The sequence below is a fragment of the Geotrypetes seraphini genome, chromosome 14 (genome assembly GCF_902459505.1).
Source record: "Geotrypetes seraphini chromosome 14, aGeoSer1.1, whole genome shotgun sequence".
Classification (NCBI taxonomy): Eukaryota; Metazoa; Chordata; class Amphibia; order Gymnophiona; family Dermophiidae; genus Geotrypetes; species Geotrypetes seraphini.
In genome coordinates, this window is record NC_047097.1 from 67,881,652 (window position 1) to 67,899,318 (window position 17,667).

Genomic DNA, 17,667 nt, shown 5'->3' on the forward strand with positions numbered 1-17,667 from the left:
TTTGCAATATTTCTCTCCCCCTTCCCTGTGCAGCATTTCTACCCTCCCCCCCTTCCCTGTGCAGCAGCAACATTTCTCTTCCCTGCCCAGCATGTCTGGCTGGTTCCCCTGCTGAAAGCCGCGAGCGTCTACACCCAAGATCCACGGCTGCATCGGAAGCCTTCTCTCTGACGTCATGGCAGAATAGGGAGGGTGGTCGGCTGTGCACACCCTTGGGGCGTGCACCCGGGGCAGACCACTCCCCGCCCACCCCCTTGGTACGCCACTGGGTTTTCCAGCTATTTCCAATGTTCGCGCTAAGCTGAGCACTTATGCATGTGCACACGGGTCAAAAAGGGAGTGCAGAGGCATAGCAACCATGCGCACAGAATTTTTGTTGTCTGTCTTTACTGTCAACACAGGCTGTAGTGCACACATCGAGTCGAAGCGGAAACCTTGCACACAAAATATTTTTCAAGCATACATGGGTCAGCATAACTAGAAAGAACATCAACTTCAATCCAGCACTTTATTGGAACCAGCAGGCAGATAAAAAAAAAAAAAGAACAACCAACCAGGATTATACAATTCAGGATGTGAAACCCCCTTATATGTGTGTACTAGAGAATGGCACGGGGACAAATTTTTCCCGCCCTGAGTTTTGTCGCTGTCCCATTCTGTGAGCTCCGCCTTAAACGCACAAGCTTCGAACGCTTATGATTTTAAAGTGTTTGAGGCTTGTGCGGATGAGGACGGAGCTCAGGCATTGGTGGAATGAGGCATTATGACATCACAATCTGAGCTCTAGAATGTCTCTACATAGGATTTTAAAGTGTTTGAGGCTTGTGCAGATGGGGATGGAGCTTGCAGGAATGGGGCAGGGGCAGGAAAAGAACTCACAGGGACGGGACAAAATTTGTCCTTGTGTCATTCTCTAGTGTGTACATTGTCCAAATGACCCCCATTATGTCATTGTCAGAGCAAGGCTGCAGCAACAGTCCTGCTCTCCAGTGCATCAGTTGTGTGCTCTGACAGCCACACACACACACTCACATTTTTGGTCTTCTGTTAATGGCATGACAATTTATATCCTGATATTATTGCTTGGCGCAAGGGAGAGGCTGCAGAGAGAAGGTGCTATTCCATCTCATCTATTCAAAGGCAGTTACATTTTATGGGCCACAGCCATAAAATACATCTGCAGATGGGTTTGCCAGAATGTTTTACCTTTCAGCTCTGTTCACTCCTATTCCATTAGCAAACTTACAGTGGAAAAAAAGCATGGCGTAAGGTAAAAATTACTCAGGACTATAAATTGTTATATCATGGTGACTGAAAGGAAACCCATTTATAACCCTGTTACACAAAACAATAAGCCTCAAACTAATGTAACAGCCCTTCTGAATCAATCGCTTCTGGCTGCTTTCAGTAATATCATAGGCTTAAAAAATAAAGGAACTCCTGAAGAAGTATTGGCGAAACAAAGTTCCTTGTCGGGAAAGCGTGGGACAGCAGGTGTGAAGGAGAGCAGTCGCTGAAAGACGGATGTTGGAGAGAAGTCCCTTTGTGTGCACCTGAACGGTGTCTGTCATTTTTAAACCTCTTTTCTATGCCTATGATATTACTGAAAGCAGCCAGAAGCGATTGATTCGGAAGGGCTGTGTGTTTGAGGCTTTTTCCTCACCCTTATTGTTTTTGTATAACAGGGTTATTATAAATGTCAGTGACCACAACATAATATATGGTGCAGACATCCATTTTGAGTATTTTGGATTACTGTAACATTGAGAGCGATTCAGAACACCGCGGTTTGCCTCATTTGTGGACTAAGAAAATGGGAGCCTCTTACCCCTTTCTATCAACAACTCCACTGGAGTCCAGAGTTCGGTTTAAGTTTTCTTGCATTTGTTACAAAGCAGTTTTCGGGATGCTACCAGATTACCTTGCCTCTCAGTTTTCTTTGAACTATTCTAAGAAGAGTACACGTAGAATAAACCTATTTAATTACCCTTCTCTAAAGTCATGTCCATAGAAGAAGTTTTTCGACAGAATTTTATCATTCCAGGCCGCTAAACTGAATATATGTCTTGGAAAACCTATACTTGAGGCTACTTCTTATCTTGATTTTAGAAAATCACTAAAGACACGCCTGTTTGACATGTTTACATTTTAGTTGTGCTATTGTTTTAACTTCTTCTTGCTTTTTAATTGATGTATTCTTTTTTATCGACTGTGTTACTATGGACTTTATATACGTTGACTGTATGTATCTTTTCTGTTGTGAACCGCTTTGAACTTTTGGTAGAGCGGTATACAAAAAAATTAATTATTTTATTATTATATATCTTTGAGTATCGTATATCAGTGGTTCCCAAACCTGTCCTGGGGGACCCCCAGCCAGTCAGGTTTTCAAGATATCCCTAATGAATATGCATGAGAGATATTTGCATATAATGGAAGTGACAGGTATGCAAATCTCTCTCATGCATATTCATTAGGGATATCTTGAAAACCTGACTGGCTGGGGGTCCCCCAGGACAGGTTTTGAAACCACTGTCGTATATACTCTAATACAAACCAAGATTTTGGGGCCCAAAAAATGACCCAAAAATGGGGGTCTCAGCTTGTATTCGGATCATCCCCTCTTTCCCGTACTTGTTGCAGGCCTCCACCAGGCCTTCTTTATGGACTGGTCAGTTGAGACAGGAGGGATCACTCCCATCTCCCGTCCAAGCCAACTCTGCCAATTTTTTTTTTTTTTAATCTCCCTCCCGCCTCCCCCTTTTTTCAATCCCTGGTAGTCCGGCGGTGTACCGGGCAGGAGCAAGCTTTTCGCGCTCCTGCCCCGTTCCGAGCCCCTCCCTGAATGGCCACCTCAAGTTCTCCCACTCTTCTGTTGCAAAACCTTTGGAAAACTAATCTGTTCCTGAAGGCTTACTCCCTCACAGATTTTTTTTTGGGGGGTGGGGAGAGGATACAATCTCCACTTGGAACAACGGGTATGAAAAATACTCCTATGCGCAATGCCACACTTTTGGTGCTTTTGTGTACTAGTGGGCGTGTTGCACATTTTCCCCACAAGTCCACGTCTGTGGTCTGACACTGTATCTTAGTACATCAAGGTCCTTAATCCACCACCATGTCCAGTGTTTCTAGGTCCTGTGAGGCTGAATGCCAAAGATTAATACATCTTTGTTGAATTGTGTATATTATGCATCGATCACTGTTTACCATGCTGCCCCTTTACTGAACTAGGCAGACTCCAGCACCAGCTGGGATCACAAGTATAGGACCTGATGTACAGCCATTTGTGGCTTTAGTCGAAGCGGTGTACATATTACATACAGGTACATATTTTGTACTGGGGCAACAAGAGGGTTAAGCGACTTGCTCCGAGTCACAAGGAGCTGCAGTGGGAATCGAACCCCAAGTTCTCAGGTCACTTCACTAACCATGAAGCTATTCCTCCATTCCACAACAGACCTTGATCAACAAAGGCATAAAGAGTTTCAAGCTCGAAAGGAAATGCATCAATGAAGCATTCCTTATCCCCTTATCCTACTTCATGACGAGCAAAATGGCAAAGAGACAGCTGGAGAGGATTAACCTCGACGAACTCCTGGTTTCCCATCAGCATATCCCATGCTATGCTACTACTTCCCCATATGATAATCTCAGTGTGAATTTTTAGCGTTGCCTGGCAGTCACTTCTTTTCTTTTTAACGAGAAACACATTCATATTGAATGTTTGCAATCTGTGCCTATTTGACAGTATATACACATATATATACATATATTAACACCCACATACGTGCCGGCAGCAGTAACTCAAAGGGGAGTCTCTTATCAGCAGGATCAAGTACATTTATTCATGTGCAAAATAGCAAAAACAATATTTTTCCTGAAAACAAAATTTTATGGAAATAACGAAAGCCCTAAGAAACAAGCAATCAGTGAGAAACAAGAGGTAATTTATAGGAAGTGAAATTTGTGTTACTAATCTAGTCCACTCCAAACGCTACATCAGATTCTGGTTTAAGCTATTTTACCCAAGTTGGAGAAATAACCACTACTTCCTTATGCAAAAACATAACTCCTAATGTAGTGGCACTTACGACCCTTACTTATTTGAATAGCAGTCAGTATTCGTTACTTGTTTGTCCCCTGAAGAAGGCATTCTCGATTGCCAAAACTGGGATCCTAGTCGGGACCTTAGCTTTGTTATCATGCCAAGTAGACATACTGGGACTTTTTATGCTAATAAATTTAACTGTTGGGGAAGAGAAGGAGCGAGCAGGAACTCCCAACCTGCTGTCCGCGCTAGCGTCGGCTCTTCCTCTGACATCACTTTCTAGGTGCAGGTCCAGGAAGTGACATCAGAGGAAGAGCGGATGCTGGCGTGAGCAGCAGGTTGAGGTTGCTGCTCGCACCGCGAACATCAAAGAAGTACGAGGGAAGGGGAGGGCGGGTAGGCACAGTATTGGCGGTGGGCGGGGAAGGGGGGGTGGAGAGCAGGATGGGTGCCGGGGAGGACCGCTCCCCTTCTTACGCCACCGAGTGTACCTGACTACAGTTCATCTTGAGCTATTACTGAAAAAGGTATGATCTATAATATATATAAAGAAATATGTTTTATGTTTTATTAAAACTTGTTATAGCGCCTGTTCCAAGCGGTTTACAAAAAAATACATAAAAAGAAAGGAACTCCATATTAAGTAGGACAGATCCAAGTAGTATGCACAGCATGCACTCCCTCATTCATACCTAGAAATTACAACAATAAGGTACAAATTCTTTTTTAATTTTTTTTAATTTTAGCATACTTTACAAGTATAAACTACTTGTTATAGAAATACAGAGTCCTGTTCCAACAAAATTAACATCATAGAACATTATAACATTTAAAAGTAAAAATTATTATGAAACTAACTCTTCCTCAGACCTCAATTAGAAGGAGGAAATAAATGAAAAGATTACAGGGAGTAACATTGCAACATTCAGGTCTCCTGTCAGCAGGAGACCTGAAGTAATGATGCCATTATACAGATCCATGGTGAGGCCTCACTTAGAGTACTGTGTTCAGTTCTGGAGACCACACTACCGTAAAGACATACTAAGAATCGAGTCGGTTCAACGAATGGCGACAAGGATGGTCTTGGGGCTCAAGGATCTCACGTATGAAGAAAGACTATAAAAGTTGCGGCTGTACTCACTTGAGGAAAGAAGAGAACGGGGAGACATGATTGAAACGTATAAGTACATCACGGGACGCATCGAGTTGGAAGATGATCTCTTCTGTCTCATGGGACCCTCAAACACCAGAGGGCATCCGATGAAAATCAGGGGAGGGAAATTTCGTAGCGACTCCAGAAAGTACTTCTTCACCGAGAGAGTGGTGGATCATTGGAATAGACTCCCATTGCAGGTGATTAAGGCCAGAAGCGTGACGGATTTTAAGAAGAAATGGGATATTCACGTGGGATCTCTAGGGGAGTGAACTCTGGGGGGCGGATAATTGGAATGAGCAGACTTGGTGGGCTATAGCCCTTTTCTGCCGTCTTTTTCTATGTTTCTATGTTTCTAAAATAAAAAGAAAAGACTTAAACGCTACAACCCGGCATTATTCTTGAGGTACACTTCCACCACTAGATAAATCCTTAAGATCTAGAAAGGATCGTAGATGTTCTGGTGTGAAGAACACATATTTTAATCCCATAAACTTAATAACACATTTGCATGGATAGGCTAACAAAAATGTAGCACCTAGTCTCCTTGTCTCTTCTCTCATTCCCAAAAACAGTTTTCGCCTTTCCTGAGTTACTCTAGTTACATCATGATACAACCATAGACATTGACCACAGAAGAGGGTTCCAGACTTTTTAAAGAATAACCTCATCACTGAATTAAGATCTTGTTCAAAGATAAAGTTAACAATTAGGGTTACTCTTTCTTTAACTTCTACGGACGGTTCCTCTAATACTGCTGTAAGATTTTGCAAGTCTTTATCAGAGACCAAATTCTCACCCCTAGGTATATCATTATTATCTGAATTTCTTTTTGAAACACATAAAAAGTACGCTTTATTTATGGGCGGTATCTGATCTTGTTGAAAATTCAAACATTCTATAAGAAATTTTTTTTAAAATCTCAATCGGTGATATTGCTAGTATCCTCAGGCAGTTTAGGACTCTCAAGTTCAATCTTCTATTATAATTCTCTATCATTTCTATTTTACAAGCAGCAAAATTATGTTCTTTAATTATAGTGGTAATTGAATTTTTCAAGGAGGCTGACTCATTTTGTATTTTGTCCATGCATTCTTGTTTGACTTTAAGCAAACTATTTGAAAAAGTATCCATTTTTTGAACCAATACCTCCATGTCCGAGGCAGTCTTCTCTACCTTCACATCCACCTCCTTAATAGCCTCCAGGAGAATCTCCAGTGTCACTGCTGGGGTAGTTGCTGTTCTTCCCTCTCCTTCAGCGATCTTTTGACCCAGCATTCCAGCTGGGGCATTAGCTGCTCCCAAAGCCTGCTCCTGCTCCTCTCCCTCAGGGCCAAGCTCAATACTCTGCGCTCCTGCTGGACACGGTGGCGCAGAGAGAAGTGGAGGTGACAATGATGTCAGCAAATCCAGGGACTCGAGTGCTCCCTCACTCAAGTCCGACGCGGAACTCAACCGCCGCGGGGATGTCCGGGTGTCAGCTGGGCTCAGCGGCTGCAGGAAACGCTGGATCGTCTGCTGGGCCGGCGACGATGTGAGCAGCGGTAACTGAGCCGCTCTCACAGTCCCCTTCCTCTTAGTATGGGGCATATCGGCAAAAGGTAACAGCTTTCCAGGATATTCGTTATAGAATTTAAAGAAAACGCTAAGCCTTCCGAGCTCAGCTAGATAGCATCCGCCATCTTGAATTCCTTCCCCTCCCCCACCTCTCTTCTAGGTACAAATTCTTGTATCAATTCTGTATTACACTGACCCTATTGAAAGACACGTTTCCACTAATATATATATATGTACTAAGTCTGGTGATGTCGAAATGTCTCCAAACACTTCATGAAATTTAAGAGTTTTCAACATTGTTTTAAATGCTTTAACATTTGCCTCCAACCTCAATTCTCGTGGAAGATGATTCCACAATACTCCCATCCTGCTCTATTTGGTGAAGGAAGAACTAATCTATTATTTAAATTCTACTGTCTATTATTTAAATCCATAAATGGTGACAGCCCAACCTACTTGAACAACCGCCAAATCCAAACTACCACAACCAGGCACAGGAGAACCCAGACACCATTCACATACCCTCCAATCAGAGACTTCAAACGTAAAAAACTGTACGATGGCCTTCTAGCCACACACGCAGCAAAACTAAATCATCAACTCTCCAATCTACTAATCGCGACCCCAGACTACAAAACTTTCAGAAAAGAAATAAAAACCCTTCTATTCAAGAAATCCATGAAGACTAACTAACACCGTATGAAACAATTTCAATCCTCTGAAGCAACCCGCTCTACTCTGTAACACCTCTGGACATGTCCAGAAATTCTCTTCTGTAATCCGCCTTGAATCGCAAGATAATGGCGGAATAAAAATCACTAACGTAATATAATGTAATTATCTTGTACCGATCTTAACGTTCTTGCAGGTGCATATGGGATTGTCAGATTATACAAGTACTGTAGTTAGGTTGCTGATAAAAGAAAGCCTTATGTGTGTCAAAACCTTAAATTGTATCCTATAAAAAAAGTGGAACCAGCGATAGTGTAAAAATAAAGGAGGAACTCTATCAAATTTCTTCTTATAGCCCAACACTTTGATAGCAGTATTTTGAATTGTTTGTAAACTTTTCAAATTAATGTTTGAGTGCCCTTTATAAACTATATTACAGTAATCTAATTTAGAGATTAGCAAGACATGCATTGAGAAATGTAACTTATTTTCCTAGAAAAGCCCTCTTAACTGCCCATAATGCTCTTAAAGAGTAAAAGCTAGCTTTTACTAAGGCTGAAACTTGGCTTTTAAAGCATAGTTGATGATCAACAATAACTCCCAAGATATTTAAAGGTCTTCACCGATGTAATTTTCTGTCCAGAGACAGATATCCCTTTTGTTGGTTATAGAAAATGTCCTGTCATCCAACAGGAGGTACCTTTATCAGTATTTCGAACCAACCTACGCTCAGCAATAGAAATGGAAATATAAGTTTTGCACAAGAAAAATACATTGGAACATAAGAATATTGTATACTGGGTCAGATCAATGGTCCATCTAGCCCAGTATCCTGCGTACAGCAGTGACCAATCCAGGTCACAAGAACCTGACAGAATCCCAAAGAGTAGCAAGATTCCAGGTTACCATTCCCAGGGATAAGATAGACATGGAGAAAGCACCACTTAAGATTATGCAGATTATGGACTACTACTTCTCATTTCTAAAGCGCTGCCAGACGCACGCAGTTCTGTACATTACAAGTACCATGCAATTTACATCTAAAACCAGTCCAGAACTGGTCATTGAGCATTCTTGGAAAGGTGGGAGAGGGGAGATATGATAGATGTTTAAATACCTACATGGCGTGAATGCGTCAAGTCTCTTTCATTTGAAATGAAGCTCTAGAATGAGAGGGCATAGGATGAAGTTAAGAGGCTCAGGAGGGACATTTTTTCTTAGTCATCCATGCAAATGCATAATACATTATCGTATGAATAAATATGTTTTCTTTGAACCTCTCCAGCTGACAGCCTTCTTGGCTGGAGCTCGAATGGATGAAGGGAAAGTTTGAGTGCAGTTTGAATATTAAGGGACATCCTCTCTCAGTCTAGGGAACTTATTTTCCTTATGATGTTTTATATCATTCTGTTCATACTCGCTAATTTAATCTTGGATCTAATTTGAGGACTTGAGTTGAAGTTAAGCTAAGTGCTTTATTTTCCTTATATAATTTGTATTTGGAATAATAGTGTGCTGGTTGTGCTTTAGTTGTTTTCTTTCTTCAACTTTCTGTACAAGTGGATACTTGAATTGTAAATTTGAAATTTGATAAATAAATAAATTTAAAAAAAGAGGCTCAGGAGTAATCTAAGGAAATATGTTTTTCCAGAAAGGGTGGTAGATGCGTGGAACAGTCTCCCAGAAGAAGTGGTAGAGAATGAGACTGTCTGAATTCAAGAAAGCATGGAATAGGCAAGTGGGATCTCTTAGAGAGAAGAAGAGATAATGACTACTGCGGATGGGCAGACTGGATGGGCCGTTTGGCTTTTATCTGCCATCATGTTTGTATGTTTCTTGGAGAGGACAATCGACAGCAGAGTTCCAGACAGGAATTCAGTATGTCCTCCAAGCTGAAACCTAGCAAGATTTACTGGCTTTGTGCTTACACTAAGTAAATCAAAATGTTCACAGGTCTCCTCTCCCTCCACCCTTTCCACTGGAAAATGTCTTTAGGGCTTTCATGGGAGATTATTTATTTTCCTTCACCAGTATCATCCTATTTTGGCCTTCACGCTTCCCTAAAACCCAGCAGCAGCTGCACTTAAATGTACAGCATCAAAATCAATTCCAATAAAACAAAATGGGAAAATAAATTTCAGCCACCCCTCCTCCTCACCGTCCAACACATTTGCCTTGCTCTCGCTATGCAAAACATTACAGAGCTAGAGCAGACGTTTCACAAAACTGAGTCGCTTTTGAAGTGCAGTGATCAAAGGCTGGAACAAAAGGCAGAAATGAGAAATTTTAATTGTTTTTTTTTGCTTCATAAAATAGGACTGCCAACTGGATGGTTTCTCCCCCCCTCCCCCCTTAGAAGGATGATTTCACAGCTAATTAAGCAGAGGTACGAGTGGCCGTGATAAAGCGCCTTCGCCACAGATCGTCTCAGATCATCAAAAATATTCAGTGTAGAAAACCAGGCACATCTAGTACCAACATACCTAAATAAATCTCACCTAAATCACAGGACTCCGCTGCTTATAATACTGCATAGGGTACATACCCTAGACTTATTTAGGAAGACAGGGTAGACTACCCATATGGCTACCACTGCAAATGGCACCCAAATTTAAGCACTTGGCCCAGATACTATAAATGATGCCTAATTCAGGGGCCCAGTTTGGCGTGTCTAGCTGATCTAGCCAGCTAACTTATTTAGAAAGCCTAGCCGGCACCAATAATTGGCAAATTAGCAACTTGTAATTGATTACATTCGTGATTTCTATTCCGCCAATACCTTGCAGTTCAAGGCGGATTACAAAAGAAGTTATCTGGCCATTTCCAGAGGAATTGAAGAGAAGAGCGAGTTGGGACAAGTCTTGCAGTGTTGGTTTGTCTTCAAGGATTTCTTGACTTGATGTTAATTGCACTTAATTGGATGGTAAGCACCTAACTTGATAGGCACCTACCTTAAAATAGGTGTAATTAGGAGGGGGGCAAATTGTAGGCGTGTTTTACATGTAGGCGCCTGTTTCGGACTTATGCGCCAGTATTTAGGCCAAGAAAACACTGGCATAAATATGGTGCACCTAAGGTCAGTGATGAAGTTTATGACTGTCTCGTTTTGGTTGCACTGTCAGAGTAGAGAGGGCATAATTTGAAGTTGCAGGGAGGAAGACTCAGGAGCAATGTTAGGAAATTCTTTTTCACAGAGAGGGTGGTAGATGCCTGGAATGCCCTCCCGAGGGAAGTGGTGGAGAGGAAAACAGTGATGGAATTCAAAAAAGCGTGGGATAAACCTAGAGGATCTCTAATCAGAAAATGAAGGATGTACATTAAAGAGCTAAGGCCAGTACTGGACAGACTTGCACGGTCTTTGTCCCATATGGGGCGATTTGGTGTAGGATGGCCTGGGGAGGGCATCGATGGGAACGCCACTAACTTGGAACATGAGGATATTACTGGCCAGACTTTATGGTAGATATCTTGCAAACAGGATGGTTGGATAGGCTGGAGCGAGCTTGGACTGCAAATTCAGCAATTGGAACCTAGGACAATAACAGACTTTACAGTCTATGGCCCAGAAATATCAAAGAAGAGACAAGTTAATTTAATCATGTATTTTTAATGGATACAACTAATGGGCAGACTGGATGCACTGCTCAGGTCTTTATCTGCCGTCATTTACTATGTTACTATATTGGAGAGGGACATTATATTTGGGAGGATCAAGGCAACCTATATAAGCCGACCCCGCTAGTTTAAGAGTGATCATTATAACCATCTTATTGTTGTAATAAGTCCAAGCAAAATCTGATAAATTTGTCCTACTGAATATGAAAACTGTCCTATCGCTGTGAGAAGTTTGTACTCGTTCGTTCAAATCGTCTTGTCCTGACCTATATTCTGTATGTAAACCTGTAACCCCTTCTGGGCTCTTATGGGAGGGAGGCCTTAAAAACTGAACAAATAAATAAATAAGAAAATAAGCAAAAATGACATTTGTACGAAATAAGTAACAGCCATAAAGTTCAAAAATGAGGTGGGAGAAGTTTATAAGAACAACTACACTTTTGTCCTAGCTCTTAAAATATTTTAACCGGACTCCAAGTTTTCTAAATATTTTTTAAAGATGACCCTTTTACTAAGCTGCACACCATAACTCCCAACGAGAAAATTCCTAAGACAGTCCCAAATTGTGATACAAATGGAAATGGGCAGAAAAAGTCTTTCGCCTCAGTAAACCTGTACAGTTCACTCATGGACTCTCCAGGATTCATCCTTTATTGCTTAATGCAGGTAACAGACCCTGCCTCAGGATGTCACGGTTCCTACACACACAATCCTAGCAACCAGTTGTCCCATATTTCCAAAAATTACAGTAGGCAACTGATAGAGGAGCTTGTTTTTACAGATGTTTTAGTGATTTTATTATGACTTATGTATCTATTTCTATGAATGTTACACAAATTATGGAGATAGGTTTTTATTATGATTGTACTTTATGGCATCAGTTTTTTGCCTTTAGTGCTATATAGTCTTGTCAACCACCTAAAAATATAAAACCATCTTAAAATAGCCAACAGGCTCAGGGTCCATCTTTCAATTAAAATAATGAATATATATATATTTTTTTTTTTTTTTTTTTTAAAGACCCTAATACAAAGCTGCAAAGCTCTATACCTCTTGTAAATGGAGCACCAAGGCAGATAAATAGCTGTAAAAATAATTTTAAACTAAAAACATACTAACCTGCCATTCCACACATAAAATTCACAAGAATATAACTAAAGCTAAAGGAAATTAACAAAATCTGTGTGAAAAAGCACTTTATCACAAACAGTATGACAGATCAATGAAAACAATGCTGACATAGTTTATAGCAGTGTTCTTCAACTGCCGATCCACAAAATAATTCTTTTATTTCCGCCAGTTCATAAAGAGGTTGAATAATCTCTAGATAAAGATTTTACACAACAGTGGGGAGGAGCCTTCTGTCTTGATACAATGACATAGAGAAATGTGGTATGGAGGTACTGAAAGCCAAAATTTAGGATCTTAGGTAAGAAGCTAAAATCCAGAACCTCCTGGGCAGCGTTTTCAGAAGTGCTCCCTGTTTCACCTGTAGGACCCAAAAGACAGGCAGAGCTCCGATGCCTCAATGCATGGATGATGCAGAGAGGAGAGTTTTAGCTTTGTTAGGAAGTGGGAAACATTCTGGGGAAGGGGGAGGCTGTTCTGCAAAGAAGGTCTCCACCTTAACTAAGATGGATCCCGCTGCTGGCATCAACATTTAAAAAGGAGATAGAGCAGTTTTTAAAACTAGAAACAGAGGCGTTCAAAAAAGCATGGTTCAGATCAAGGAAAAGACATCACCAAACAGGGAAATAGGGCATCATGATAGTGAGGTTGCAATAGAGACTACAGTAAACCAGGTGTCCTTAAGCACAGAGCAAACAGATTTTAAAGACTGCAAATTATCCATATCAACTGCTGAGCAAATTATAAATAGAAATGACCATCATTATATGTACATGCCAGAAGCCTAAGAAACAAGATGGGAGAGTTAGAATATATTACCCCCTACCTTTTCACAACAGTAACACGGTTTTTAGCACTGGCCGTGGCGATAACAGCTTCAATGCCAACAGAATTACTAAGAGCGTTAGAACTGTTATCTTCGCAGACGGCACTAAAACCGCACTACAGTTTTGTAAAAAAAAAAAAGGGGGGGGAGAGATAATAGGCATCTCTTAGACCTGGTGGAAGGAAACCAGTGGAGCACTGTAATACCAGGGTACAAATTATATTGCAACAATAGAGTGGATCAAATTGATGGAGGCGTAGCGTTATATGCTAAGCTGGGCCTTGAATCTAATGGACTGAAAATTCTACGGGAGCAGAAACGCATCTTGGAATCCCTATGGGTAGAAATTCCATGTTTAAAGGGGAAAAAGGATAGTGATAGGTGTGTACTACCATCCACCTAACCAAAACAAACAGGCAGATGCTGAAATGTTACTAGAAATTAGAGAGGCTAGCAAACTGGGTAGCACAATAATAATGGGTGATTTCAATTACCCTGATATTGACTGGGTATATGGAACATCGGAGCATGCTAGGGAGATAAAATCCATTGAAGAATCAAGGACTGCTTTATGGAGAAGCTGGTGTGGGAACTGACAAGAGGTGAGGCAATTCTAGACCTTGTTATCATTTGGAGTGCATGAATTGGTGCAGGAGGTAATAGCGATGGGGGCCACTTGATAACGGTGATCATAACATGATCAGATTTGATATAAACTCTGGAGAATAAACACACAGGAAATCCAATATAATAGCATTTAAATTTTAAAAAGCAGACTATGACAACATAAGGAGAATTGTAAAAAAGAAACTTAGAGGTGATAGGCTCCGGAGTAATCTAAGGAAATACTTTTTTACAGAAAGAGTGGTAGATGCGTGGAACAGTCTCCCAGAAGAGGTGGTGGAGAAAGAGACTGTGTCTGAATTCAAGAGGAAGAGATAATGGTTACTGCAGATGGGCAGCTCTATGACCTCACAATGCAGGTGTTAAGAGCCTTAGCCTATAGGAAGATGAAATGCAAATGTTGAGAGCCTTAGCCAATAGGGAGAGGAGGAGATAGTGGATGCTGCGGATGGACCATTTGGCCTTTATCTGCCATCATGTTTCTATAATCATAAAGCTCTATGACAGGGGTGTCCAACCTTTTGGCTTCCCTGGGCCACATTGGCCGAAAAAAATGTTTCTGGGGCCACACAAATACACAGACGCTGCAGCAAGACAGAGGAGGGAGCCGGCAAGATGGTAAACACCCAGGGGCAGCAGAGGAAAACACTGTTATCGCCCTCAACCAGGGCTGCACAAAATACTTCACGGGGCCGCAGGTTGGACACCCCTGTTCCATGACCTCACAATGCAGGTGTAAAGAGCCTTAGCCTATAGGAAGAAGAGATGCAAATGATAAGAGCCTTAGCCAATAGGGAGAGGAGGAGATAGTGGATGCTGCGGATGGGCCATTTGGCCTTTATCTGCCATCATGTTTCTATGTTCTTTACGGTTGATGCTGAAGCACCATTTACTTGAAGAGGCTTGACTTGCTGTGATCTCCATACTATTTGAACTAATGCTGTGACTTCTTTTGTCATTTTGTATTGAATAATTTACTTTTGTATTGTATAATTTACTTCTGTTTGTTGTGTTGTTCTCTGCCTTAACATAAAGACGAGTTATAAATTAAAAAGCATAAACATTAACCCCCCACCCATCCCATTTCTCTAGTTGCTTCGTCAATGCTATCCTGAATTTGTAACTTGGCTTGCGTTTGACTTTGGAAAACCAACTAAATATAATCTAAATCCATATCATAAAACTACAGATAAGGCTTTCAAAGCTGCAGGACCACGATGGCGGCAACTTCACCCCCAAGACAAAGAAGAATGAAAAGGAAGCCAGCATTATAGGAGCCCAATCCACAATCACCCGTCATGAAAAATTAACAGAGTCATTAACAAGTGCCTCTTCCCAGCTCTCCATGAATGATGCAACCCTTGGTGTATAACTCTAATATGTACATTAGAAGCTATGCCCTATCGCCAGGATAAACAAAATGCAAAAGCAGTCCGTAAAGGCAACATATTAAAAGCGACCATTTCCCAATAACTGAGGTTAATTTTAAGCCACTGTGCAAGGTACTTTTCGACTGCACTTCCAGGCATCGCCCTGCATAGCAACAGCTCACAGGCTTTTAGCAACTCGCTTACAGCACGCATTTGACTGTAATTTTCAATGAAGCAAAGTACTCAAAAGAGCCATTCATTTCACTTTTATTTTTAACACAAATAGGTGACACAACTGAAAACCAGAATGAGACCGAGGCGAGTAACATAATCATACAGAACCCATAACAATAAAATCTATCCTGTCCCGTCATTAAATATCCATACACAAGACATGCACAGATCAAAATACCCCACATGCTCTGTCTTTCTACCCCCCAGTAAGGACTGGCAACATGCACTCATGGGCACAAGATATGATTAGGATGCCCATTTTGTGGAAAACATCCTCAAATTTTGTGTCATCCTTAAGACATAAATCACACAGCGGGTGTACAGAAGAGCGCAGTATGTGTCCTATGAGTGGTCTCTCCAGAAGTCTGTGAACTTGGAAAAGAGAAGAGTACCACCAAGCTGTCCTTCACTTGTATCCGGCAATGAGGAGTTTAGGACACTCTCAGGAATGGCACTGCATTTGCAGGGTTTTTTTTTGGTATTTTAAAATTGCAAGCTAAAATCACTTCTACCCCTGCAGCTGCATATTTAGTCATTTACACAGAATGCAGATTATGCAGCCCAGGACTCAAGGGGGGAGGGGGGGGCACAGCATCCACAGGGCAGGCTGCTATGCCCGAGGTACCAAGTTTGATTGGTGTTGTCAGCCAGGCAGATGAAGGCTGTTGTTCACTTTACATGCAAGGCTCTGGAGATCATCGTTTAGGACACCCATGCATTGAAATATGTAGTGCAGAGGCGCTCCCAAGGGGGGGGGGGGTGAGGTGGTTTATTGCAATGCATATCCTCCAGAAAATAAGAATCGAAACAGCTGTGTGGTTGATTTTTGGAGGGGGGGGTGTTTGGGGTTTTTTTTTTTCCCCCCAAAATCTGATGCCAGGTCTCCAAAGCTGCCTCCAACACCCATTGGCATGAAGTAGTCCGATGCCCAGATAGCAACGAGCATCTGGAGCCGCGCCAGAGACCCCCCCCCCGACCCCCCCCCCTCAAAGTCTGCCACCTCTATACCAACTTCTTCCCCCTGGAAGGTGGGGGACGATCTGCTGCAGAACGTCTGAGGGGGGGGGGAGGGAACGTGCCTGGCAAAGTGGCAGCAGAACTCTTGGGCGCGTGCTGACTCATTCCGGGGCTGGGGGGGGGGGCAACGGAGCGGACGCCCGACAGGTGGGGGGGTGACTTTCTCCCGCCCCCTCCCTCCCTCCCTCCCTCACTCACCAGGTAAGCTCCGACCGTGCCCTGCGCCAGCATGAGCGAGCACTCGGCCACCAGGAAGACCTTGATGTCGAGGAAGCAGGACGCCCTTCGCCCCCGCCGCCCGGCCTCGCCGCCCGCCATCTCTGCTCCCCGACTCCGGCCGGCCCCGGCGGCTCTGCTCCGGAGCGGGGGAGGGGGAGGAGGCCGGCCACGTCCCCGCCTCCTCCTCCTCTCTCTCTCTCTCTGCGGGCGCCGGCGTGGGGCGGGGCTGCGGGCGCGCGACCGAGAGAGTGACGGGGGCGACGCGCTCCGTTCCGTCGTCCCCCCCTTTCCCGAGGAGCTCGTGCCGTTAAGAGCGCTTTGGCCCCCCTGCCAACCCGGCGGCTTTTCAGCACGCCCCTAATCAATGGGCCTGAAAAACGGCGGAGGGAGGGCCAGGCTTGCAACTCTCCTTCATGTATATTCATTAGGGATATCCCGAAAACCAAGGCGCCCCCCCACTGGGTGACTGCTGTACTACAGGGGTGTCAAATGGCAATGAATATGCATGACATCTGTTTGCATGCACTGCTTTCATTGTATGCTAATAGAGCTCATGCATATTCAGTGGGGAAATCCTGAAAACACTGCAGTGACTGCTGTACTACAGGGGTGTCAAATGGCAATGAATATGCATGAGATCTGTTTGCATGCACTGCTTTCATTGTATGCTAATAGAGCTCATGCATATTCAGTGGGGAAATCCTGAAAACACTGCAGTGACTGCTGGACTACAGGGGTGTCAAATGGCAATGAATATGCATGAGATCTGTTTGCATGCACTGCTTTCATTGTATGCTAATAGAGCTCATGCATATTCAGTGGGGAAATCCTGAAAACACTGCAGTGACTGCTGGACTACAGGGGTGTCAAATGGCAATGAATATGCATGAGATCTGTTTGCATGCACTGCTTTCATTGTATGCTAATAGAGCTCATGCATATTCAGTGGGGAAATCCTGAAAACACTGCAGTGACTGCTGTACTACAGGGGTGTCAAATGGCAATGAATATGCATGAGATCTGTTTGCATGCACTGCTTTCATTGTATGCTAGTAGAGCTCATGCATATTCAGTGGGGAAATCCTGAAAACACTGCAGTGACTGCTGGACTACAGGGGTGTCAAATGGCAATGAATATGCATGAGATCTGTTTGCATGCACTGCTTTCATTGTATGCTAATAGAGCTCATGCATATTCAGT

At 42.8% G+C, this 17,667-nt stretch overlaps 1 protein-coding gene across 2 annotated transcripts in view; it reads right to left on the bottom strand.

Annotated features, from left to right (window-relative positions):
• The window catches only part of SLCO3A1 (solute carrier organic anion transporter family member 3A1), a 214,752-nt gene extending 197,975 nt beyond the window's left edge, over positions 1 to 16,777 (bottom strand). For both annotated transcript variants that reach the window (XM_033920897.1, XM_033920896.1), the window contains exon 1: positions 16,446 to 16,777. In XM_033920897.1, coding sequence (XP_033776788.1) covers positions 16,446 to 16,565 — 120 coding nt within the window. In that variant the 5' untranslated portion in view covers positions 16,566 to 16,777. The remainder of the gene's footprint in view (positions 1 to 16,445) is intronic.
• Positions 16,778 to 17,667: the final 890 nt, after the last annotated feature.